Genomic DNA, 26,731 nt, shown 5'->3' on the forward strand with positions numbered 1-26,731 from the left:
GTATGTCAGTTATTTGCACCACTGGGCATTTTGTTTTAGACTACTGGTATTTAATTTGTGCATTGACAATGCAGCTGAATATCATTTGAACTAGATGACTAAACTTATGCATATGTAGAAGAAGAAACATTCACATCACAAAAATCCATGACATGACCTCTTCTTGATAGCTGTTGAAAACTGCATGGAACTGACAGGTTTGTTTTGTTTAATAATAAATAAATAAATACATTATGCTGCTACCTTCTGCTTTTCCCAAATACAATGTAGCCTACAGGTGTACCTTTCATCAGTCCAGTTGCAATGGATGGACGGTGATGAACTGCCCTACTTGTGATTGTTTAGAGATTTTAAAGGTTTTATAACAATGTTACAGATTTTTTGGCCCAGAAACAAATCTATTCACCTTTGCAGCGCCAGTAGGCTACTTTGTGTGCAGAATGTGTGCAAACACACATTCCAAACAAGCATACACAAAAGTTTCAAGAGTGGTGGATGGAGTAGAAGATGGAGACAAATTCATTAATATGATTTATTTTCGCGGAATGGATGTGCAGGACTGAGCGGCGGTCATATTTTGTACCGCTACGCGGTACATCTAGTTTATCATGCAGCCATAGCTAATGTGTAGAAATGTTGGGGCAGTCCATGTCGTCAACTGATGCAAAATCCAAAATTGACAAAAGACCAAGTTACACACCAGCCAGAAAACACGGAATAGTGGACCTGGCCACAACTTCAGAGAAAACAAATGGGATGCTTAATTGTTAGGGTTATGAGGGGGTCCTTGGAAAATGTTCTCCCCCAAAAGGGGTCCTTGGAACCAAAACAGTTGAGAACCTCTGTCCTAGACAGACACTGAAAAATGTTGACAGAACACGAGTTCTGGAGGCATATGAAGCCATATCTGAGTAAAAATATACTTAATCATTACAGTGGTGGACATTGAAACTTAATATACTTAATCATTACAGTGGTGGACATTGAAACTTTTTTCGTATCATAACATGACATTCTTGTCTTATTTGTCAGCCGGAGCCAATGATCTTGGGAGGAATGACTGTTAGCATTGGTGACAAGTATGTGGACATATTGACAAAGATTAAAAAAATTAAATGTGTTGTAAAGGCTGGGGAGGAATGGGTTGACTGCAAGCATCATATTGTTAAAGTGCTTCATAACTGTGCAATAAATACACAATTTATTCACAAGACCTCTGTACAGTTCTAAAGTAGCCTAGTCTCATTTGAACCTCAAGAGTTATGGCTTGAAATAGGCTATGTAGCAAATACCAAAACCAGGATCCCATTCTGAAATTCTAAGAAGAAGGTAAAAAGACTGATCCTTTTTTTCTTTTTCTGTGTAGCCCACATAGGCATACCAGTAGAACGCCATATATTATATATTTACAACTGGCATAGGGCTACCTTTGACAAATATTAAATGTTTATTAAATATATCAGATATTAAATGTTTATTCAAATATCTTAAATAATTTAGGAGATAAAGCATCCCATGTGATTTGCTTATTACCTAGCCTCAAGAGTATCAAGATATCTGAAGTGCCTTTGTCTGAATGGCGATACATGGCATTTTATTGTCCACAGAAGCCGATTACGTTTTCACTGGGCACCTAATCAAGAACAGACGAATTTCCTTGTAGAAACTGGCGCATGCGCGCGGACCCATCGTACAATATCACATTTTTTTTTACGAAAATGGCTGCCTCTCAGATTTAAACCTCACTGCTACAGCAAAAAAATATCCACTATATAAACCATACGAAGAGCAATCGGTTGTCGGAAAGCATTTTGGAGGTCTAAGGATGTCGTAATGCAGGCATAAATAAGACTATGCTTTGGTTTCAAGGATGGAAGATATATCTGTTTCATATTTAACCCGTTGCATTCCATGATCCTATCTGCGTACCGTTGAGGTAAAGTAACGTTAATGTCTTTTTTTAATGCAATTATATCTAAAGAAATGCACTATTGTTTGCATACATTTAGGATGTTTTGTATACTAAAAAATATGTTCCTAGTTTGGACAAGCTGTGTTGGATGTAAATTGGCCGTGTGCATCATGGTGTAACAAAACACTTCCACTAACCGACATTACAATGCATTGGCATTAGGCATTACACGCCTCTGTCTTTAGCTCAGCTGAAAGTAGCGCTCTTATTTTTGAAAATACAAATGCAGAGAGATTTGGGGAATAATGACAGATATGGTAGCGGTCAACAACTGTACAGAGTCTGCCATTCGAACATGATTCCGACCGCACCAGCAGCCATTAACTTCATATTGTAGATCCAGCTGCGGTTTCTCCAATACATTTCTACAGTGTTAGAGAAGACATAGCATGCCAGTAAGGAAACGGCCATGATCAACGTGTTCAATGCTGGTTAAATTTAGTTAAGTGTAATGTTAATTTAATGTGCCCTGTCGGAAGGGGGAAGTGATGTCAGAATAGTGGCATGCATAGGCGCCAAAGTAAAGTCCCTTGCACTACACTAGCCTAATGAATGAGCTGCTATTTCACAAGCACATTTGACTAACAGTTGTCAGCGATATACATGTTGCATGTAATACTCATTCAGTTCTATATTTCACTTGTGCCACTGTAGAAAATGATGCACCAAGTTGCCAACAACAACAATGACTATGGTCTGGGGGGGCTGTCTGAGGAGGGCCAGCACTCTGCCAGCCATTTCGAACTGTGCAGCTCACAGACCAAACAGTTCTACCCTTCAGTCCCACCGCCCTCGGCCGCCCTGCAGTTGCCCCTCAGCAGCCTGCCCCCAATGCCCCAGAGCATGCTCAAGCCCATGTCATGCCAAATGCAGGATAACCCCAACGACTTCCACCCGCAGTCGGTAAGGATGAGGAGCAGCAACGAGGCACCAGAGGGATCCAAGAAGAAGAAGGGCCTGGGCAAGTCTGGCCGGCGGGGGAGGCCCTCGGGCACCACCAAGTCCGCAGGCTACCGCACGAGCACCGGGCGACCGCCAGGCACGACCAGGGCGGCCGGCTTCAAGACCAGCCCGGGGAGGCCGCTCGGCACCACCAAAGCCGCGGGCTACAAGGTCAGCCCAGGACGCCCCCCCGGAAGTATTAAGACACTGGCCCGGCTCAATAAACTAGAGTATGGTACGAGCAATGGCGCACCTTTCCCCTACGCCATGATGCAGAAGAGAGCACTGAGCGAGGCCGCTGTCAAAGAGAAAGACAATAACGACCAGAGATGTGCACAGGTCTTTGAGCTCGAGTCTGGGTCGAGTTTGAAGACCCTGAGCTCGAGTCCGAGTCAAGTGTCGAGCCTCTGAGAGATGAGTCTGAGTTGAGTCTTAAGTGTTTGATAGCAAAGCCTGAGTTGAGTCTTGAAGTTTTTTTCTATTTATTCAGAACGAGGGAAGGATAGAGAAGGAGGAGGAGAGGGAGGGGGTCAGTGGGAGCACATGGCCCAAGTGCTGGGGTTGACAGTGTCTTTCAGATACTTGTACATCCAAAATGTGCGGAGTCAGAAAGGACTGCTTTTTGATACCTACACTAACACTATGTATGCCTCATTGTAATATCATTACGGTCCTTTTGTCTCTCCTTATCCAAAGAACATAACCATGCCCTATTATCTCAACATGTATGTTTTATTGCTGTACAAATGTGCATGATGGTAGCCTTGTCAAATGAATTCACTTTTTCAGTACATGATAATGGTAAGTAATTTCAGTTCACTTGATGTCATACCAGATGACTGAAATGGGATGGATGCATTCATGCTATTCTCCTTTTGTTAAGTCAGCCCACAGTATGCCTGCATACACCGTGCTGTCCCCACTCTTATCCACACCCTGAGGTACAGGTGATCCAACCATCATGAGCTTCTGCAAGTCACAAGTTGCATTTGAATTGAACAAAAAAACATTGACATATATTAATCTCTTCTTTTGTGTGTTTGTGACAGTGTTGTTTTGTGATGTCCTTATATTACCCTATGCTTTATATTGATTTGTATACAACCGTGGTTTGTTCTTAGTTGAGGATTTTATTCCTGAGGAGGAAGATGCAATTTTTGAAATAATGAACATATATTGGGTTGAAAGCAAAGATGGATGTTGAACAATGTTGTATTTCCAATAGTATGTAAATATGAATGTTTTGTCTAAGTTATACTTTGTGATTTGGTCTCTGCAGTGTACTTTCAATCTACTGTTGATCAAACCCGGTATGGCAAATGTGTGACTTCACTCTTTGTTCATTCTCTTTTTTATCTTATGATCAAACTGCTAAATGTGTCATGACACAAATACATATGAATAGCCAATAATAAATATCACTCAAATAATCTAACCTGTATGGACAAGTTTACATGTGTTATTTTATTTCCACTCTCTTTTTATGCTTTAATTAAATTATTTAAATATAAGGGCTTTTGATTCGCCCATATTCAGTGGCCATTCTTTGGATGTACTGTAAAATAGCATCCATATAATAAAACATTTCACAATTATTTGATATGTATATGGCAATTAACGTTAGCAATCTACAGTACAATCGAAATGGCAGAGTATTCAGAACATCTCCATAATAATGAAGGTGTAGACTCTTTATAACGCAGCTTGAAGAGGGCAGCCTGTGATACCTGTTTTTACTGAGCCGGCCTGTCAGGAGAGGGAAATTACAGCAAACGACCACAAGAATTCTGTCTGAAATGCTGACCAATTCGAGGTAATTTCGTAACAGCACTCATTTACAGACAAGGCCTGCAGAAAAAACTGATATGATATTCGTTCGCCGTCGACCTATATTGTGCGATAATGTGCTTTCATAGAAGAAAGGCCTACGTCCGCAGGTTTGGACTAGTTCATGGGGGTTATTCCTATTAGGGTCGATCGAAAATAAGAAAAAACATTATTTGCTGCTTATGACAATTTTACATGAGCTCATGTGTTTATTTCTAAGTTGGTTGATTTATTTTTATGACAGGCCCTATGTAATAGTTCGCTATATAATTTTCGAGGATGAGATGTCCTCTTTATGTTTAAGGGATTGATGCTATTTCCTGTTAGGCTACACGCTTCCCCCTAGTGAAGTCCCTTTTAAACGTTCTAACCTTCCAAACAAAGGATCGTGCCTGATTTAAAGTGTGGCTTTTGTGGTTAGGTTTGCACACAAAAAAGATACGATCAATTCGTTTAAATCAACCAAGACACTCGGTTTTATTTTTATTTTGCCAGTGTTGACATGCAGTTCACATGATTTGAGCATGTCGTGGCCTGTAAATGGAGACCGGTTAATGTATTCCATTTACAGTCCGATTTTAACAGCACGCACTTCAAAAATATTACATAGCCTACATCAGACCATGTTCCATGATTCATTGTGTCTAGAATGTCAGATAAGAGTATGTGTTCAAACTTGAGTGTTTTTTTTTTTTATTTCATAGCGTGCACGGATGCCTAAAATGGAGGAAGTTACGCCTTTGTTAGGGTAAGGAAACAAATGGCGTTATGGTTAACTGCAGTGGGGCAGAGTAGGCTATGCCGCTCTTATAATTTGCGAATTGCTCTGCTAGGTCATGCACAAATGTTTTTGTAGCAACAGAAGAAACAGCAATCGTGTTTTCCCTTCACATATAATTTACGCTATACCTGAGTTTCTGCCGGGGCATAAGGCTGTTAAGTACCCCAATGTGCACACAGACTGGGGGTTGGGTGGCTGTGCCGATTGGTCGCTCACCAGCACAGTCAGTCAGGGCTTGTTTTAACATAACCAGGGGCATTCGGCAGCAAGCAAACAATCATGTATTCAAAATGAATCTGGGGCTGATAGAAGCTTGCGTGAAGGACATGTACTTTTGCAACATATAGACACTTCGCTGAAATGAGAGACATTTCGAGAATTTTGTCACAGGATGATTTTTTTTATTTTTGAAGGGACCGCCGCCGATGAGGCGATAGAGGGGAAAGAATGAGTGCTGAGCCTGGGCCTACTAGAGTTGGTACTGGGATTTTGCAGATCCGCTTTCACAAATTGAAAAAAACAAACGCTACATATCGTAATTTGAAATGCTCTCGAGTGGTTTTGTTGTGACCGACCCTTAAATGGTAAGATTCCGGCGACTTTTTATATTCTAGTGGTATTGGCTGTATTTCATATCGTCCTTTCATATAGGGGTGACTAGCGAGCTGTCGGTTTGTCTGCATATGGGAACTAGCAGCAGCTTTAGTGTTGATGGCACGGTGTAGCTTGAAGACTTAAGCTGACTGTTTAGATCATTGATATTTTAAGAGCCATCGACAGGTGAACAATTGTTACGGAAATATGTTACACGTCAAGGCGATGTTTATACTGCATGGAATCGCTGCACGACGGTATTTTTAGGTAAATCTGTCTGCCACACTGTCTTGACGGCCTGGCCAGAGGTTGCCAGTCCATGTCGGCTAATTAGGCTACGCCTGAGCACGGTCGGAGCTGGTTTTGGTCGAAAACGTTTCTTTGTCAACCTATTTCTGACAAATCGTGTATTTCTAAGTGTCACAAAGGGGTTTGAAGCCATTTACCGCAGGTAGCACGCCATAACAGAAGTAGCAAAGGCTGTTTTGTTAATGATCTGAAACATCTACACAGGCTCTCTAAGTATTGTGTCTTTATTATCGTATCAATCTTCTTGCAGTTCTGGATCTAACCCTAGGTCACAATTGAATGAGCCAGTTCTAAGTCTGCAAGTTATTCTCTCTCTCTCTCTCTGTTATAATAGGATGGAGTCATGACAACATGAATCAATCCTGTAAAGTGGCAGTGAGGGATGGCTCTCCCTGTCATTCCACCTCGCAGGAACTCCATACCTCGGGTGGACCCTTCAAGAGTGGAGCAGGCCGCTCACCTGCTGGGCTGTCGAAGAAGGCCTTCAAGCAGACATCACAGTATCCATACAATCAGCAGAAAAACCCTTCCTCCTGCTACAGTCCTCTGAGACGCCTACAGGACCTCACAACCATGGTGAACAGACCTGACCTGAGTTTGCAGGAAAAGGACTTCCATGGCCGCAATCACTTGCACAGGCACAGTCCCTTGGGTGCCACTGACTTTGGGAGCGGACTCGTTCACACACCACTGTCTCCCAGTAATAGTGATACAAACCCACGGGAGTTGGATAAGAATGGTTTTTCACCTCTAAGCTCAGACAGCTTGGAACACTCTCCCCCTATTCCAAACGGTTACTTGCATTTCGAGTCTACCTTATTTGACAGCAAGGATGAAGACGACGAAGATGATGATGATGATGATGACTATGAGCAAAGCAACGGTGAAGTAAGCGTGGTGTCGCTGTCCAACAAGTGTAAAAAAAGAGACTTCCCTGAAGTGTGCTATAGCTCAAGCACATACAAGCACGAACCTGTTGTGTCCAGTCTGGTCCCTAAAAACATACCTGATCCGGATCCTGCTATAATGTCCCATGGCCTTGATGACGTCAATATGGTGGATTTGGACAGTATGGATGAGTTCTCTGACAGTGACTGTGACCTGCCCAGTACGGAGAACATGGCTTCGTTAGGTTACGGGTTCTCGCCCAATGGTTCCTATTCAAACGTAAGCCATTTATTAATTTACTTTTGTAAATTAAATCTTGTGATTCTTGCTCATACTGCCAACCTTGTTTATTTTTAGCACATCAGTAACAAAACAAAACAAAGAAACAAAGGGCTCATCTTTCCCACCTCTTGATGCTCACATTGTTTTTTCCTCAATTCAATTAGAAAAACAGTAATGCTGGTAGTGTTTAGTGTTTTACTGGTCGTATGCATTTTGTTTGTTTATTTTAGTCAAGTAGTCCGAAGAAGAAGCCGCTGCCTGGTATAAAGTATGCAGAGGGTGATGTTGTTTGGGCCAAGTTCAACCGGAGACCCTGGTGGCCCTGCCAAGTAACCTGTGACTCACCAAATGGAATCCACACACGAATGAAAGGTTATTATTATATTGTAGCACACTGGTAACAATGACCATTAGCTGTGTAGGCCTGTATCATGAAAAGAACTGGGCACAAATGACCTCAGCTCTAAATAGATGCATCAATTTATACATTTATTTCGCAACATTTCTTCAGCTATGAGGTTAATACAAGGGGGCAGTTAATATGTTTTTTTAACTTTCATAAAACACTGTCTTATACACAATGCGGCTAACACACAGGAAATTACAGTATATTTTATGATTCTTGCCTAAGTTGACCTATTGGTCACTCTGTGGTGTTGTTACAGTAGTGTGCCCACACTTGTCTGTCTCTAAACTAAATGTTTCTTTGGTTTGTCAGAACCCAGCCGGCGGCCCTGTCGGCTCTATTTCCTCAAGACTTTTGGAGAGATTGTGGACAGGGCTTGGGTCCCCGGGAAAGCCACGTATCCCTTTGAGGGGGGGCATCAGTTTGAAAATCTCCCCGTGCTCAGACGAAGAGGAAGGCAGAAGGAGAAAGACTACAAATACACGGTAAGACATAGGTGGTCACCACATGCTCTTTCGCACTGTGTTTCGTATACATGTAAAAGGGTCTTTGTCTAAATCGAGTTTGACTTTTGGGGAAAATAGCTTCTATTGGAAAAGGATGAGTTGTTGTCGCAGATTATTCTGAAGGATCTGTCCATTGAATTTTCCCTATTTTAAATCTTATGGTATGGCCGTAGTGCCATAGAGCTAGTAGTGAAGTGCAGCCGTGGCCTACTGGTTAGCGCTTCGGACTTGTAACCGGAGGGTTGCCGGTTCGAACCCGACTGGTAGGCCATGGCTGAAGTGCCCTTGAGCAAGGCACCTAACCCCTCACTGCTCCCCGAGTGCCACTGTTGTTGCAGGCAGCTCGCCGGGATTAGTGTGTGCTTCACCTCACTGTGTGTTCACTGTGCGCAGTGTGTTTCAGTAATTCACGGATTGGGATAAATGCAGAGACCAAATTTCCCTCACGGGATCAAAAGAGTATATATACTTATACTACTTATACAATAGATAGTACAGCCACAGAGTTAGGTTAAGGATATAGTTTGAGAAGATATAAATGCAAATACCTGCTTTGAAGCAAGCCTGCAAACACATCATAAACAGAGTGCATAATTCAATGAACAAGGTAAATGTTAGGTGCTTTGGGGTTGTTGCGACACGATCATGATGACGTCTGTCCTGGGCCTTTTCCCACAGTACTGGTCCCTAACTGTACATAATGTTCATGAATGGATGGACAATTCATGCTTTTCTATGGTATATCAGAGAGAGAATTAGCATCGCTCATCAGTGTTAGCATCCTCTGCATGCTCTTAATCCTCTGCAGATACCCAAACGCCTCATGGACTCGTGGAAAGCCAGCGTGAGCGAAGCGGAGGCCCACCTTCCGGTGGCCCCGAAGAACGGCTTGCTTGTGACCTCCGTGTGGGAAAGGGATGCGTCCACGCCTGTGGCTGACGAGAGGGCATCGGACTCGCCCTCCTGCTCAGCGGTTTTCCCCGCAGCCTCCCCTCTAAGCCCCCTGTTCTCCAACGGAAATGACCAACCCATGAGGAGCCCGCCCCTGACGAAAGAAAGCAGGAAAAAAACTCCCAGTAAAAAGAAAATGGCCATGTTGTATAAAACCTTTACCAACATCAAGGAAACGCATAAGACGTTGTCGAGCTGCGCAGAGGACAAAACGGAGGTCTTTGATAATCCCACGGTGTCAGATTTACCCAAGAAAGATACCAGAGATTGTTACTTTGATATTGATACAGTGCCCAGGATTCTATGCCCTAAACGCCCTGAGGAGGAGCAGCCACAGCAGCAGCCGGTGCCCAAGAGGGTTCTGGGAAAAGACGTAATGCCGGTGACCCCCATAGTGAAGAAGACGGGCAAAGACAAACGAGAGAGGAATTCCAAGAGCATATCGTCCGTCGTGGCAGACTTGGCCATCAAACAGCTGGCCAACAAGGAGCGGGCGGCAAACTTGGCGCTCCAGAAGAAGAAGGCGAGCAACGCGTCCGGCTCCCCGGACAACGTGGTGAACCTGCACTCTCATCACCTCCCGGCCAGCAGTGGCCTGATGACGCGAGCGTTGCGAGCCAGCGAGGAGAGCGAGGAGGCACGGTCAGTTCCAGCAGAGGAGGGCCTCTCGCCCCATCGGGACCTGGCGGACATCTTGGAGAGGCGCTGGCAGTCCAAGCTGGTGCCCGACGCCGACTCCGAATCGGCCCGCTTGACCTTCTCCCCGCCTGCCCGCAGTCCTCCGACATCCCCGTTCCGCAAGTTCGCCAGCAGCAAGTCGGACAAGAACCACGTCTGCAACGGAGCTCTGGTGAAGTCGGAGGCCTCCACTGACCATTCCTCTGTGGGTTCCGTTCAAGTGAAACAGGAGAACATCATGTCCGACATATCCTCCACCTCCTTCCCATCCCCATGTCTGTCGCCCTCAGAGTCCCCGTCGGACAGCAAAGACCTCCATGTCAAGTCGCCCCTGAAAGACGAGGGCGAGTCGGGCAAGTCTTCCGGTTACCACTTCAGCACCTTCCTGATGCTACTGAAGGACCTGCACGACACTAGAGAGAAGGAGGGCAAGCCTCTCACCTTGCCCCCACCTCCCTCGTCCTCGCTCATCAAGGAGGAGCCATCCCTCATCCCCGGGGTCTCTGGAGACGAGCCGTCGGAGAGCGGCCTCCGCGAGACGGACTCCACCTCCTCCTCTGCCACCACCACGCACGGGACCAAAGTGCAGAACGGCGTTAAGTGCGTGAAGTCGCCGACGCCAAAGGCCTCCCACGCCAGACCTAGCAAGACAAAGTCGAAGTCCAGCACGAAAAAGGACGCGCCGAGAAGCGAAGGAAAGAATGTTCCGGCGGCGTCCCACACAGCACTCTTTAGCAAAACACTGAACACGCAGAAGCAACAGCAGCAGCAGCACTCGTCCACGGCGGATTTGGATGCACTTGAAATGGGATTGCCACCCGTGGAAGACCTCCCCAGTTCCTACACTTTCCCCAAATTCGCTCCCAAGAAGCGATGGCAGACGTTCGAATCGGGCACCACCAAGGATGGTGCGAAGTCCAAAGAGGGTGATCAGGGTCATTCGGCACAGCAGAACTCCGCAAAAGCGCCCTCAGAGGTTAATGGACTCTTCAAAGATGGCCACCATAGCAACCAAGACGTGGGTGAAAAGAAAGAAGGCTTAGGTAAGGTTCACATTTGTTTTAAAGGTAAGGGCAGTCGTTTTGTATTTTGTATCAAGGTGAAAACTCAGTAAAAAAAATGTTGAGTGGATTTTGTTGTTTGTCCACAGAACCGAACAAGAGGCTTCGGAAACCCAGTAAACGACTTCTGGAGTGGAATGAGGACTATGAACAGATTTTCTGCCCAAAGAAGAAAACAAAGAAAACCCTAGAGACACTTAGATTGGTAACATGACTATGCTTTTTGTTCATGACTTAATTCATAAATACATACGCATAAATACGTGCAATACTCTTCAAGCAAGTTAAAATACACATAAAGCTGTTTGAAATCGACTGCCATGCCAACACTGTATGTTAGCGTGTTAGCTAGCATGCCTGCCGTGTGTTTTGTAGGGGATGGGCTCAGGCGACACAAGTGGAGGGTCCCCTGAAGAGGCGACTCCTCAACACCTACGACCAGTAGGAGACAAGCAGATGTCCCCAAATGGAGAGCAGTCTAAGACTTCCTCAGCATCTGAGCATTACCATCATCATCATCATCATCATCATCATCCTTCCCCTCCTCATCTTCAACCTGTTCATCATCAACACCAGCCGACCGAGGGAACGCTCTCTGGTATGGCCTCCTCAAACCCTCCCCAGGAGGCTCCTTCACTGAGTATAGCAGAAGGAGATACTCTGGGGCACACAGACACATGTAAGTCTGGTTTAGTCTGTATGTGTGTGTTTGTGTTTAAATGAGGGGAACAACTTGTTATGGAAGGTGCTTTATTTATTTACTCATTTATTGAGTTGAGTGATTTATTGATTAATTGTTGGTGATTTCTTTAGCTTTCTCAGAACGAAAGAGACCAAGGAAGCCTTCTCACAAAGTTCTAGAATGTGTCATTGAGGAGGAACCCAACAGAAACCTGAAGAAGAAGGTGAGCTCAAGAGCAGGATATCAAGGCTCAGGGATGGATATCTTCCCCATGCTAACCATACTTGTACCGAATGCTGCATTTACAAATCACAATATTGACATAAAGCAGAGCATGATCTATTAAGAAAAAAAAAAAGTAATGTTGGTGTTATTCTGTCAAGGACATATGGTTTGAATGAAAAGCCTAGGTCTTGACTGTCAGTTTTACAATTTTTCACAATTTTAGTGTACTGAAAATGAACCCTTTGCATACCTTGGTTGCAAACTTTAACCAAGTTTTCTTTCTTATTATTTTCAGAAGCCTATGAAGAAAGAACTATCAGCGCCCACTCTGCCAAGCCCTTCTCCCTCAGCAGGTGAGGAGAGACGCATTGAAGTTTCTTCCCCCCCACATTCCAACATTTGTAGCAGGAAATAAAAGAGAACTTTTTTTTTTCTTCAGTTTGTTTCGAGCTTACTACATTTTGTCCACCCATCCACATAGTATGTCTATGCTTTTAGCAGTTAAGGGGTGGAGCAGGCGTGCATATGCCAAATTCGCACCATGTTAGGGCTGAACCTCTGTCTAGGCTGTTTGGATTTGACTCATTTGTTTCCCATACCCAGCAATGTGTCCACCACCATCGGAGAGCGAAGCAAGCAATGACGTAGGGGCAATGACCGCCTCACCTGTCCAGCAGCAGACTCCCCCGGCCCCAATCAGTGTTAAAGAAGGAGAGGATGGAAGCCTGGATAGGACAAAAGAGGAGGCTGAGACCAGTGTGAATGGAGATGAGCCTTCACAGTCAGAGGTGAAGCAGGGACAGGGTGGGCTGGTCTCTGGTTGGTTACTGTGACTGGGTTATATTTAGCTGATATCAAGAGTGATTTTTTTGTGTAGACTATTTTAAGGCTATTACATGACATACAAGTCCACACGTGCTTCTAAATAAATTATTACTCGTCTGTTTATTTGCCGTTTGCAGTAATTTTTTTAAACCATTGTTTCTAAACTTTATATTATTGAGACTGAGAATATGGACCTAGGTAACCTAATGATATACTGACCCACTTTTTAAATGACCTTGCACTCATCCAAGGTCATGTAGTCAGCCATTGCAAGTTCATAGTGTCATATTGGGGACATACTAACTTTCCATTGCCTTTATGGGATTCTGTATGTTAATCATATGTGATTATAGGTTATAGATGTGTTTTAGACATGTTTATGTTACATTTTAAATTCACAAATTCTTTCTTGTATTTTAATTTTGCTTGATAATACAGTATCATGTCACAGATGTGGCTCTGTCTGATCTGACTGTAATTCTCCAAAAAAAAAAACAGCCATACAAAGAGCTCCTAACATTTAGATGTGTGGCTGTTTGCCTACAGGCATTAGTTTGAAAGGGGTGAACGCGGTTGCGGTATCTGAGATAGTAAGCCTGCTGTGGTCAAAACACTTCCCGTTTGTACATAAGTTTCACATGTCTATGCTGCTGGAATTAGTCTATCAAACTATTATTTGTTGGGTTAACAATGGCTGTGAACTGAATGTGTAAATGTCTGAAATGTTCTGAATGAAAATGCAAGTAGCAGCACCATTAGTAACATTCTACCTCTTCCCCACTGTCCAGTCCATAGTCTCATGTCATGATGGAAGCCTGTCCTCGCCCCATGATTTGCTGCCCAATGACTTGGGCTTGTCCGGCAAGAAGCCCTCGATGGAGAAAGGGGGCGCAGCCTCACTGAAGGAGAATGTGTGTCAGGTGAGGAGCCGTCATCGTCTGTTTTCACGCAGTGAGCTGTCAGCAGAACAGATGCACTTCTTAATTTTGTGTGCTACCGTTTAAAGAGTGAGCATGAGCGTGAGATGTTGTGCTAGCAGCCTGCTAACTGAGCTCGGCTCCTCTGTTGTCAGGTGTGTGAGAAGACTGGGGAGCTGTCTGTCTGTCTGTCTGTCTGTCTGTCGTTTAAAGACTGAGCATGAGCGTGAGATGTTGTGCTAGCAGCCTGCTAACTGAGCTGGGCTCCTCCGTTGTCAGGTGTGTGAGAAGACTGGGGAGCTGCTGCTGTGTGAGGGCCAGTGCTGTGGGGCCTTCCATGTCGAGTGCATCGGCCTCACCGAAACCCCCAAAGGAAAGTTCGTCTGCAAGGAGTGTACCACAGGTGTGTCCTCTCTCTCTGTCTGTGTCTGTCTGTCTGTCTGTCTGTCTGTCTGTCTGTCTGTCTGTTTGTCTGTCTGTCTGTCTGTCTTTCTTCTCTCTGTCTCTCTGTCTGTTTTAAAAAGAAAAAGCCAGACTGGAATTGGCTAAATGGCATATTGTCAAGTCACAACCCTTCAGAAGAAATGCCCTTTAGACTGAGACAAAACTGGTGCTCCCATCATCTCTGTTCACAGAGTGGCCAGGAAAAAAACACCATACCTATTTAAAATGCTGCTTTGCTGCATCTAGCCCAGGGTGCCTTGGGTCTGCGCAGGGCCCAATGAAATGACAAGATCACAAGGCATTCTGGAGTGAAACATACAGCCTTGTTCACAAACTCCAGCCTCTCAGCTGCAGCCTTTGGGTCTTCCAACAGGATAATGACACACACACACACACAGCTAAAAGCACCCAAGAATGGGTAAGAAGCCAATAGTGGACTGTTCTGAAGTTCTGGCCTGATAAGAAGCCAATAATGGACTGTTCTGAAGTTCCGGCCTGATAAGAGGCCAATAGTGGACTGTTCTGAGTCCAGACCTAAAAGACCTAAACACGAAATAAACATGCAAAACACGAAATGCTGAGTAGTTTTGTCAGTTTCAATTAATTTAAAAGAAAAATGAGGGATTAAATGAAAAATGGAGGGGTACCAACAATTTCAGCCACAAGGTCTATATGTTGCCATATTTTTTGCAATCTTGCGATCTTGTTTTGATTTTGGTTTATTATAGTCTTCCAGTCTAAACAATATTTGTGTGTGTGTGTGTGTGTGTGTGTGTGTGTGTGTGTGTGTGTGTGTGTGTGTGTGTGTGTGTGTGTGTGTGTGTGTGTGTGTGTGTGTGTGTGTGTGTGTGTGTGTGTGTGTGTGTGTGTGTGTGTGTGTGTGTGTGTGTGTGTGCGTGCGTGTGCGTGCGTGTGCACTACTGTTCGGTCCTCCTCAGGTGTGCACACCTGTTTCGTGTGCAAGACGGCGGGGCGAGACGTGAAGCGCTGCCAGATCCCGGTGTGTGGGAAGTTCTACCACATGGACTGCATCCTGAAGCACAGCCCCACCGTTCCCCAGAGCCGTGGCTTCCGCTGCTCCCTGCATGTCTGCCTGGCCTGCTACATCACCAACCCCACAAACCCCAGCAGCTCCAAAGGTGGGTGACGTGCACAGAGACGAGAGGCCCTGCTTGGCTCCGACTGAAAAACGGGAGTCGATTGTTATTTAGCCGACACTTTTATCCAAAGCGACGTAGACTCGCAGCTGGTGCTGTTATTACTGCTCCACCACATCCGGATTTGAGGAAGTTAAAGAAACATCACCTTTGGATGTGGACATGATTGGATATGTTGGAATTATACAGGACGTCGTGTTTGATGGACAGAGAAGTGCTGGAGTACTCTGTGATAAGCAGGATTCCCCCTAAAATTGGATCATAGGAAAGATTATGATAGGATGTAGAATATTATATATGTTTTCAGTATTTTTTTATTGAAATCTTTTTGTGATCTCCACCTCAGACTGTTTCAGATGTATACAAACAAACATTATTCAGCATACAGGCACAGAATTCATTCAAAGTAGGACACATAGTCAAGTGCAAATTAGCAGACCATAATCTCCTGTCTTTTTTCTCTCTCTCCCCCCCCTCCCTCTCTCTCTCCTTCTACAGGTCGTCTGACTCGTTGCGTCCGCTGTCCTGTGGCGTACCACGCCAACGACTACTGCATGGCTGCTGGCAGCGTCCCCCTGGCCAATAACAGCTTCCTGTGCCCTAACCACTTCTCGGCGCGCAAGGGCTGTCGCAACCATGAGCACATCAACGTCAGCTGGTGCTTCGTGTGCTCCGAGGGTCAGTTGTTTGTTATTTTGATGTATTATTTTAAAAAAGATAGTGAAGTGAATTCAATATAAATTCATAAACACAACAAGCATATAATGACATTCAGATATTTTACTGACATATTTTGGGCAAGCACCTGTGCTTTTATTATATAATGCTTTGAAAATGTGTTTTGTAATCACGTAGAATGATAAACATGAGCATCACTTATTTATTTACTTGCATTTTCTTATTTGAATTGCATAAGATAGCAGCATACGGTTCTAATGTTTGGGTCTTCAGGCTGTATTTGCACTTTTGACTGTTTTCATAAGCTGACAACAAACTGAAGTAGCCATCACCTGCTCCAGCTGTTGACCCAGTATGGACATAACTGTGTTGTGTGCTGTGTGCAACATGCAGGGGTGTGAGTCATTTAACAGCTGCACTGTGTTGTACATGCAGGAGGTAGTCTGCTATGCTGTGAGTCGTGTCCTGCTGCCTTCCACCGCGAGTGTCTGAACATCGACATGCCCAAAGGGAGCTGGTTCTGCAATGATTGCCGGGCCGGGAAGAAGCCCCACTTCAAGGACATCCTGTGGGTCAAAGTGGGTCGGTACAGGTGAGGAATATTGGCATCTCAGAGAAAAACAGTCAGTTGATGAACCTCTGCATCCAATGTCCATGGTCATTTTTCTAGTCATAGCAGAGTTCCTTCCTACATTCCATTCCAGAGTACATTCCTTCAGATAAAATATTGCAACATTAAGAAGTTATAAAGTAATATCATATTACTAAGGATTTATAAAGTATGATCACCCGGAGAGAAGAAATACTCTTTTCTGATTGGCTGGTGGGGTGGCTATTAATTCTGAATAACAGGACACCGTTCCATATCAATGCTTATGAATGGTAACTATAACAACCATAGTAGGACGACGGTTGCAGCGCTCTAGAATTTTTGGTTGCAGGCTTCGCAACAATGGAATCCACTGTAAACAAGCTAACTGTCCATGCTATTGTTGTTATAGGGCCAACGAAAGTTGTACAACAAGCTGAACTAGTGAGCTTCTTTTTAAACGGAACCACGTGTTTCCTTTGCTTTACAGTGGCAACCGGGTGATAATCGGGATAACGGCCTTCGAGGTGTGTCCAGTTATACGGAATTAATGGACTCGGGCGGAGGCAACTCCCCTCCGCTGCGCGTCGGGGAGTTTTTTGCCCCTCGCCCTTGTCCATTAATTCCGTATAACAGGACACCTCGTCGGCCGTTATCCGTTATTCTAGCCGCTCTGTTGACAATAATCTGACTTCTCATCAGATGGTGGCCGGCGGAGGTCAGTCATCCTCGGAACGTTCCGGAAAACATCCTGCGAATGAAGCACGAGGTGGGCGAGTTTCCTGTGCATTTCTTCGGCTCCAAGGATTACGTGTGGACGTATCAGGCCCGGGTGTTCCCTTACATGGAGGGCGACGCCAACAACAAGGAGAAGATGGGAAAGGGGGCAGACGCCATCTACAAGAAAGGTAGGTGCTCTCCATGATCATAATAGGTAATGGCCAGAGGCGGACAGAGTACACAGCTTCATTACTTGAGTAAAAGTACAGATACCCTTTGCTAAATTTTACTCAAGTACAAGTAAAAGTACAACAGTCAGATGTCTACTTAAGTAAAAGTACTGAAGTACTTGTTTTTAAAAGTACTTGAGTATCAAGAGTACAAGAGTAGCCTACATTTTCTAAATATTGCATTACTACTGCCACAGTGCTTACATTTATGAACAGAAACGTCCTACATGGAGTTATGAAAAATTTTAATGTTAACACCTTGGAGAATGTTAAATGAATTGGAAGTAAAATCAAGTCATTTTCATATTTTTACCATGTTGCCAGGGATGGGCAGTATTTCTAATACATGTATTTAAAAAACGTATTTCAAATACAAAATACTATTTTGTAATTGAAACACTTGAAGCGAAAACTATCATTAACTTGTTCAGAAAATTGAAATAGTCTGGCGAGGTGGGGCCATAGGTTGGCACATTCCCGGGATGGACCTGCTGCGTCTTCATCCATTGTTTCGTCCATGGTTTCGTCTCTTATCTAAATCTGACCATGGAGTTGACTTTGGCGGAAAGCTGAAGGTGATTGCTGATTGGCTGTCCCAATCAGTGGCACCTGCACAATCCAATCACATTTGAGAGGGAAACAACAAATTGAGGGTTTCCGAGATTTTTCTTTTTTCCTTTTTTTTAGAAGTAGTAATGGGTACTCACAGTTATGGATAGAAATGTAGTGGAGTAAAGAGTACAATATTTGCCTCTCAAATGTACTTGAGTAAAGTCATGAGTACTCCCCAAAAATGATACTCGAGTAAAGTACAGATCCCTCAAAATTGTACTCAAGTAAATGTACTCCGTTACTGTCCGGCTCTGGTAATGGCAGGTGTGATGATCGATTTGCCTGTTGTTTTTTTTTCATTCTTAACCTGCCATTGTGAGCTTTGCGGGGATGCTTTGGATAAATGCTTTTTTACTTTACTTATTCTCTGATGTACTATGATTTATAACAGTGGTCCCCAAACTTTTTCTTCCGAGGGCCAGCTCAAAATGCCTGGCTCTAAGAGAGGGCCAGAGACTCGGAGTATATCAGTAACCATAAATAGCTTAGTGCTGTGAACAGTCTACCTTAGTTGAATATTCCATTACATTTAATCATAGGCTACTGTAATTTAATGACATTGCTAGCTGTGTTTATATTGCCATATCAGTGTAAAATGTAGCTCAAATGAAATATTCAAAATGTGTGAACTCTGAACTCTGTCTTTGCATACACAGCTCAAATTGTGAACAAGCAATATCCTACAAATAATTTAAAGTTCTCAAACTATGAGTTTTATGAAGTGCTGGCAAAAACATCTGAAATGACCACTTTCACTCACCTGATGAGAACTTTGTGAATTGTGAATTTGTATGAACATTTGAACGAGTGGATAAAAAATAGAAATAATTATCCCAGAAATATGACTTGAATAGAAGTTAGTTAGTTAGTTATTAGCAATTTTAATTGATAAACTTTTAGAATACTTTGAGCACTGATACAGTGAGCATAGGCCTCTTACATTGTTTGGAAGTAGGCCTACATTTCATTCCGTTTTCGATGGCAAACGCGAAACAGCGCCAAAACAACCACCAGTGGACAAAAAGGGTATTACACGTGTACTGTTAAGACTCGCTATAGAGAATGAATGGGGGAAATTATGGAGGTTATCGTTTGACGATGTCATACTCCCATGCCGTAGTTTGGGGACCACTGATTTATAACATTAATTGTCATAATTTGCCATTTGAGTACTTAACAGGGCACAATTTCTTTAGTGTCCCTGTGTGGCAAGTTTGTAGAGTCATTATTTGTTGACACAGGCATCCTGGTAGACCTAATGGTAGACCTAATATGCGCCATTTTGGTCTCAGCATGCTGCTGCTCTATTTTAAAGCTCCAAAAGTCTCCATCTGAAGTCATCAGGCCTGGGTGGGCTTGGAGCTCAGTGGAGAGAACATTGCTTCTATATTAAGGCTGTTATGGTGGTCATTAAGAATGTTATGGGCATCTATCCAAATTCTCTCTCTCTCTCTCTCTGCGTGTGTGTGTGTGTGTGTGTGTGTGTGTGTGTGTGTGTGTGTGTGTGTGTGTGTGTGTGTGTGTGTGTGTGTGTGTGTGTGTGTGTGTGTGTGTGTGGTGGGGGGGAGTTCTACCACAGCTTTGCAGGAGGCAGCCGAGAGGTTCCGCGAGTTGCAGGCGGAGAAAGAGATGAGGCAACTGCAGGAGGACAGGAGGAATGACAAGAAACCGCCGCCCTACAGGCACATAAAGGTGCTGCCCCTGACATGCAGTACAGTCCCCGCATGTGGAGAAACCTGATGTTGATGGCGATGCTAATGGAAATTATTAATCTGCACAAGTGGATTCACATTTGTGGAAACTGCCATGAATCACCAATGACAATGACAGTCTGCACTTTCGTTTTTCGTCATGTAATCTTAAAATACAGTCTATGTACAAATGTCAAGCATGAATCATAGCAATTTCATTTCTTTGTCAGCCATCTTTTGCCATATCTGTTGCACTTAGGGTATTTATGTATTAAATCTTGTAATCTCCAACAACTGAATACCCGGTTTACTCTTTATCCATTTCTCTCAGGTAAACAGGCCTATAGGTAAGGTCCAGATCATCACAGCCGACCTCTCTGAGATCCCCCGCTGCAACTGCAAGGCCACAGACGAGAACCCGTGTGGCATCGACTCGGAGTGCATCAACCGCATGCTGATGTACGAGTGCAACCCGCAGGTGTGCGCGGCCGGTGAACGCTGCCAAAACCAGAGCTTCACCAAGAGGCAGTACTGCGATGTGGAGATCTTTCGCACGCTTTCTCGTGGATGGGGCCTGCGCTGCGTAAATGACATCAAGAAGGTTGGTGCATGTTAGCATAACATCATTATAAAAGACCGCCATGTAGCATGCATGACCTGATATCAAAAGGTATCATTAGTATTACCAGGTTTTATGCAAGATGACAAACATCAAAAGCATCCTGTGATGTTAGCATAACATTAGCATAAGAGAATTTAGCATAACAATATCAAAATGGTAGGGCGGTGGTTGCATAGCATTAGAATAATTTTCTTTTTTCATTTTTGTGAGTAGGGGGTATTTTTGTCTTGCCCTGTCGGATGTTTTCATTATTTATTTTTTTCAGGAAAATTAACGGGCGTAATCTGACCTCATGACCCCATTTGTCACTAACCTTGACCTATGTTTCCAGGTCACATTTAAAATGCTCACCTCTATAGTCATACATGTGTATGGCTTGAATTGCCTGTCAGCCTATCAGCGATCAACTTAACCATTGCTGAAAAGCAATAAAATAGAAGCCTTTTACTGAAGCAGATGGAAATAGTTACATTTATTTTGCTTGGTTGGAAATGAAATTCCATAAAATATGCAGATACTTCAGTAGTCAGTTTCTCAAACCAAAGCCACATTTATTTTTCAAAACCAGAAAATCATTTTCTTTGATGTGTCATTTCCTTCCCCCAGGGGGCGTTTGTCAGCGAGTATGTGGGTGAAGTGATCGATGAGGAGGAATGCAGAGCCAGGATCAAACACGCTCAAGAAAACGACATCTGCAACTTCTACATGCTCACGTTGGACAAGGTGAGGGCAACGCAAGGAATCACCATGCTGTCTCTGCACACTCCCACTGAAAACACAAATGATAGACAGTGGCCTTGTGCCAGGATGGAGGAGAATGTTTCGAGATGTTTTGTTTAATTTAATTTAAGATGTAATTTATCACTCTCACTCCCAATGTTATGCCCCTATTATACCAATAGGTGTTGCATGGGATTTGGATCCCTGGCCCCCATGTGGTAAGTTTCTGAAGTGGTTTGGTTCTCTCTCTAACTCTCTCGGTCCCATTACTAGGACCGGATCATCGACGCAGGACCCAAGGGGAACCAGGCCCGCTTCATGAATCATTGCTGCCAGCCCAACTGTGAGACGCAGAAGTGGACTGTGAATGGGGACACCAGAGTGGGCCTTTTTGCCTTAGAAGATGTCCCTAAGGGTGAGACCGAACTGCCTATTGTTTTTTTAATTTATTTTTTTTATCACTCTTTTGTTTGAGTAGGCAAATAATAGTTATCTGACTCATCTGTGTGTAGCCATTCCAGGCTAGAATAACAGGGCTATTGCCTTAAATATTTGTCTACTTCTCTTAGTTCCCTTGGTAATTTGGTTTGTTTACGTAGGCGTGGAGCTCACCTTCAACTACAACCTTGAGTGTCTGGGGAATGGGAAGACCGTGTGCAAATGTGGAGCTCCAAACTGCAGTGGGTTTTTGGGAGTTCGACCAAAGGTCAGAATGAAAGGCTGTTTTATTTGTTCATTCATTCATTCATTCATTCATTCATTCATTCATTCGTTCATTCAACCTTTATTTATTCTTGGAGGTTCTTTGAGGATAGTCCTCATTTTCAGTGAAGCCGAGATATTATCGCTATGTTATTGCCTTTTTCATGTTAAACAAAGACCGAATGACCATACAGCCTGTGAATTGGATTAGCGGTGACATTGATTAACTCTCAGTAACTCTGAAAGTACAAATATAAATGCAAATGTTGTCTTGTTTTTTTCTGCCATCTCTCTCTTCAGAACCAGCTCCCAGGAGAGGACAAGAAGAAGAAGAAGCTTCCAGTGAAGCGTAAGAATAAGCTGGAGGTGACCAAGGAGCGTGAGGATGAATGTTTCTACTGTGGGGACAGTGGTCAGATCATCTCCTGCAAAAAGCCTGGTTGCCCAAAGGTCTATCACGCAGACTGCCTCAACCTCTCCAAGAGACCTGCAGGTGAGAAACCACCGCACTTAACCACAGCACTTATCGAGATCAGATTAGCCTTTAGTGGAGATGGAGAGACTTGGTTTTGGGCAGTTGACAGACAGAGAATACAGAGGATACACAACACAAATTAGAGATTTATACATTTTTGTTTGTTTCCTCGAGGCCGATGGGAGTGCCCGTGGCACCAGTGTGACGAGTGCGGGCAGGAGGCGGCGTCCTTCTGCGAGATGTGCCCCAGCTCCTTCTGCAGCAAGCACCGCGAAGGCATGCTCTTCATCTCCAAGCTGGACGGCCGGCTCTCCTGCAGCGAACATGACCCCTGTGGGCCCGACCCGCTTGAGCCTGGCGAGATCCGCGGCGAGTTCATACCGGACCTGGCCACTGCACGGGCTATCGCGGCCGGACTGCCACTGCCCCTCCCAATGCCACCTGGGGCTGTCGCATCCGCCTCCGCCTCCACTGCTGCCACCCTCCCTTGCCCGCTCAAGATGGGCCAACCCGCCTTAACGCCCGCCACCTCCAAGCTTTTGCCTGGTCCTGCCAAGGGGGACCCCATAGCCCAGTATAGGACCCCTGGCAGGCCCTTTGTGACTCCAGCAGCAGACGGGGTGCTGGTGTCTCCCTCCGCTGGGTCAGTCCCTGTGAGCCCCAAAGAGGTGAAGGAGGAGGAACCAGAGGATGAGGGCGAGGTCATCGAGGGCGTGGTAGAGGGGGAATATGATGAGGAGGATGAAGAAGAGGAGGAGGAGGAGGAAGAGGAGGAGGAGGAGGAGGTGGTGGAGCGGGAGTTTATCGAGGGCGTGGTAGAGGGGGAATATGACGAGGATGATGATGATGAAGAGGAGGAAGAGGACGAAGAGGAGGAGGAGGAGCTAGAGTTGATCGAAGACTACGAGGGGTTAGGCTTCGAGGACGAGGAGGTTGGGGTGGCAGCGAAGGAGGAGGAGGAGGATTGCGAGGACCCCTTAGAGTGTGTGGATGGGGACAGAGACGCGGACGCGTCCACGGATGAGGACATCGAGGACTCAGCAGACCTGGCGGAGGTGGAGAGGCTGGAGAGGCTGGAGAGGAAGGAGTGGGAACGAGTGATGGGTGGAGAGAAGTGAACGCCTCCGCTCTCCTCTCCCCTTTAACTCTGTCAGATCTCCCCACTCCGCTACTGCAGGGGGAGGGCGTGGGGGGGTAGCTGTTCTTAAGGGTCAAACTGCTGGGCAAAACTTTCCCTCAACGTTCCCGGGAGACAGCCAGCCGAAGAAGAGAACGTGGAGGGAACACTTATGGCGTGTCTGCGGACGAACGCACAAAGGTGTTTGTGTTTTGTTTTTTTTTCCAGCTGTTTTTGTTGTTGTTGTTGTTGTTGGTTGTCGTTGTTGTTTTCAGGTCTACTGGTACCACCATGCCTTCTCAACTCAAATCCACTTGGAAAATCCACGCAAGGGATTGGAACTGGTGCTATGGGGCTGTGACTTCAGTTCTGACGTCCTTCAGTTATTTTCATGTTCATAGGTCGGGTGCTTTTTTCATGTTTCACGTTTTTGTCTGGTTTCGTTTCCTTCTTCAATCTGTTTACATTCTCTCTTGAAGAACAACAGCGCATTTTGAAAGGTGTCATTGCAGGAAAGACCCCACCGTGATAGAAAAACGCACTGTTTTTATTATATACAAAAATTCAAGTCATTGGTGTTCATTGATACATAATCTCTCTTATACATCTATAAATACGTGGCCATTTAAAAAAAAAAAAGATATCTGTGAATAAGCCCCACATTTTGTACATCATGTTAATAAGGATTATGGGTCACTGGGATTTTTATTATTTTAATTCCAGAAATATTGTATTACTTGGTCATTACCACCTGCCCCCTTCAAAAATTAAGAAACTGTACCCTCCATTGTCACCTATGTGGTTGCACTTTATTGTCGAAATTCAGTGCTTTACCTTAAACACAAGGGAGGTGAGAACATTCCATGGCTTAATGTCTCCCTGTTACCTCAGTTGCATGCCTGTAGATGGTTTTGTTATTCTTGTTTTTCTGTTAATGATCATGGACGTTTCACCGTTGCTCCAAACAGTAGTGCAAAAGATGGAAGATTGAGGTGGCAAGGCATACATGCATTCAGTATTTTCAGTCACCAGATGCCATTGAGAAAGGAAAAAAAAACATTTGAAAAACTAAAGTCATTTAAATATTTACTTTTGAACCATTGTTTTTATCTGAAGAGTAGATGAGCAGGGTGCTTTGTATATGTTTATGTTTGTAATCCCCTTTTGTCAGGAATGTCTTGGTCTTCACTGATAACTTGATGCAGATTCTTACGCTGTCTTCAAAGGTGTAACCTTTAAAACCAAAGGTTGTGGTGTTTGGCCAATGCCTTGCTCTAGACTTCATGCAGATGGAATGATGGATGAGTTTACCTAAAAGAGCTTTCTATTGCCAGACTCCAGTGCTTGTATAGTTTCCTGTACTAACCAAAAGAATGGGAACATTTTAGAAGGTGCAATTTACATCCCTTTTAAAATTGCTTTGAAATTTTTACCCTCATGAAAGAAAAAAATAGCTGACATTTGTAAAATGAGCATAAATGGAGGATTTTACTGCCTTGTTATTTGACCCATGGATACCTGCTTTGTTTTAAATTGGTATTTTAATGCACTAAATATTTATAATTTAATGTAATTATTTGGAGGAGGTAATTTGATTGGAGTAACTAATTTGCCTACACAATTCTGTTCAAGTCATCGTCCCTGTAAAGTCTCGAAATGGAGCCTTAAGAATGTGGTTTACTTCATCACTATAAAGGTGTGACTTTTCTAAAATAGTATTTTAGTCAGTTTGAAAGGTGTGATTGAGTTATTGTGAGAGGGATTTATTCCCGTTAAGTAGAATTTAATTCTTGGTATGTACAACTCCCCTCATATTAAACCTAGACATCAAAGCACAGACAATGGAACAACATTGACATTTTTTGTCAAACTCTTTTTAAAATCTTTTTTGATCTTGTCATTTCAAACAATACCCTACATAAGTGAGAAATGAGAAAGCTTAGTTTGTTTTTTTGTGACTCGCTTGTAATGTTGTTTGAGCTTTCCAAAGTTGCCCCCTCATGACAACTACATGGAAACTGAATAATAATAATAAAAAAAAACTCAAGCAGTCTCTAAACATGTCTCAGAATGCCATTATGTGGATGATGAGCTTCTTGTAGTCCACAGTTTAATATAGCAAGATGAAATGCATTTTTCAAAAATATATACAAATAACTTTTACTGAAGACCAAGTTTGCTCTGATTTTGATGAGGAATTTTTTTTAATTATTATTTTACCAATATCTTTCCAAGCCAACATACTCACCATGCTCCAGCATACGTCTCGTGGGGCAGTCCCATCCGTTTTTATTGAGGCAGTAATTTGTGCGAATGCTCTACCCAGGGACAAGGAATATGTGGAAAGAGTTATTCATAACAGATACGATGCAATACGAAACATTAGTGACTTTTTATGCCTTTTGTTCTACTCAAAAGTAAATTTATAAAAAAAACTTGAGAACCACAGGAAAGTCATCAGCCATTTGCTCCCCCCTCAGTTGACGTTGGAAATACATGTTTTGGGTTCCAGTCACTTAGGCCTACCTTATGTTATGTTTCTGATGTGTTTTTCTTTTGCAAGTTTTGGGTGCCTATGGGCCTTACAATCAACCCCTTCACTTGTTTTGTTGTTTTGGGTAAGCCTAAAACAAATTAGTGTAGTTTTGGGTAAGCCTAAAACAAATTAGTGTAGTTTTTTTCTTTCAAGTATCTCCCCACTGGCACCTCACCTGTCCTGAATGCTCTCTTCTGTTTGGTCATATACTGAAATATGAACAAACCTTTTATTTCCTACTTTTATTGTCCCTTTATATTTATGTAACTTGTATTACTTTTTTTTCTGCAGATGTTTGTTTTGATCCTTCTTGTGTATGTGATACGTCAGCTGCTGTATCTCAGCATTCTTCTGCCCTTTCTCCTGAACGTTAGAAAAAATGTTCTCATTTTCTCCAGGGTTATTTTGGGAGGGGATGGGGGATTTGCTGCCATGTGAGAAGACCCATGAACTGAACTGAACTGTACTGTACTCCCCCTGTGTATAATAAATATTATAAGTAAAGTTTTACAATAGACACTACCACCTCTTTGTTTTGTTGGTGTGTTGTTGGGGGGGGGGCGGGGGGGTTATAAACCTTGAAATTCTGTAC

General features: G+C 43.9%; 2 protein-coding genes across 4 annotated transcripts; both read left to right on the top strand.

Moving 5' to 3' along the window:
• Positions 1 to 1,696: 1,696 nt before the first annotated feature.
• Positions 1,697 to 4,353, top strand: LOC143132323 (UPF0461 protein C5orf24). Its single transcript, XM_076291749.1, has 2 exons — positions 1,697 to 1,936; positions 2,627 to 4,353. Exon 2 carries the CDS (start codon positions 2,630 to 2,632, stop codon positions 3,323 to 3,325), a length of 696 nt encoding a protein of 231 aa, XP_076147864.1. The 5' UTR covers positions 1,697 to 1,936; positions 2,627 to 2,629; the 3' UTR covers positions 3,326 to 4,353.
• Positions 4,354 to 4,655: 302 nt separating this feature from the next.
• On the top strand, positions 4,656 to 26,659 carry nsd1a (nuclear receptor binding SET domain protein 1a). 3 transcript variants are annotated; one of them, XM_076291747.1, is made up of 24 exons: positions 4,657 to 4,727; positions 5,446 to 5,489; positions 6,760 to 7,592; positions 7,826 to 7,967; positions 8,314 to 8,486; positions 9,316 to 11,179; positions 11,287 to 11,402; positions 11,573 to 11,876; positions 12,011 to 12,102; positions 12,400 to 12,457; positions 12,708 to 12,892; positions 13,718 to 13,849; positions 14,126 to 14,249; positions 15,229 to 15,429; positions 15,946 to 16,125; positions 16,561 to 16,717; positions 17,417 to 17,622; positions 19,856 to 19,968; positions 20,299 to 20,568; positions 21,196 to 21,312; positions 21,583 to 21,724; positions 21,909 to 22,015; positions 22,312 to 22,504; positions 22,661 to 26,659. In XM_076291747.1, the coding sequence occupies exons 3-24, from the start codon at positions 6,777 to 6,779 to the stop codon at positions 23,602 to 23,604; spliced, it is 6,636 nt and encodes a 2,211-aa protein (XP_076147862.1). In that variant the 5' UTR covers positions 4,657 to 4,727; positions 5,446 to 5,489; positions 6,760 to 6,776; the 3' UTR covers positions 23,605 to 26,659. The 3 variants fall into 3 exon arrangements, with proteins under 3 accessions (XP_076147863.1, XP_076147862.1, XP_076147861.1); XM_076291748.1 differs by lacking the exon at positions 5,446 to 5,489 and having other exon boundaries at positions 4,656 to 4,727; XM_076291746.1 differs by lacking the exons at positions 4,657 to 4,727; positions 5,446 to 5,489 and adding an exon at positions 5,671 to 6,106.
• Positions 26,660 to 26,731: the final 72 nt, after the last annotated feature.

Source organism: Alosa pseudoharengus, unplaced genomic scaffold (assembly GCF_046254945.1).
Source record: "Alosa pseudoharengus isolate Yale_2024_CS ecotype anadromous, Long Island Sound unplaced genomic scaffold, YU_APseudo_1.1 YU_APseudo_1.1_scf_19, whole genome shotgun sequence".
In the NCBI taxonomy this organism is placed as follows: Eukaryota; Metazoa; Chordata; class Actinopteri; order Clupeiformes; family Clupeidae; genus Alosa; species Alosa pseudoharengus.

What these genes read in the sequence shown, in the direction of transcription:
- nsd1a (XM_076291748.1), top strand. Translation starts at nt 6,777, where the DNA reads ATGAATCAATCCTGTAAAGTGGCAGTGAGGGATGGCTCTCCCTGTCAT. An exon ending in ACAGAAACCTGAAGAAGAAG is followed by an intron (nt 12,103 to 12,399) that starts GTGAGCTCAAGA and finishes TATTATTTTCAG; the next exon opens with AAGCCTATGAAGAAAGAACT. An exon ending in AAACCCCAGCAGCTCCAAAG is followed by an intron (nt 15,430 to 15,945) that starts GTGGGTGACGTG and finishes CTCCTTCTACAG; the next exon opens with GTCGTCTGACTCGTTGCGTC.
- LOC143132323 (XM_076291749.1), top strand. Translation starts at nt 2,630, where the DNA reads ATGATGCACCAAGTTGCCAACAACAACAATGACTATGGTCTGGGGGGG.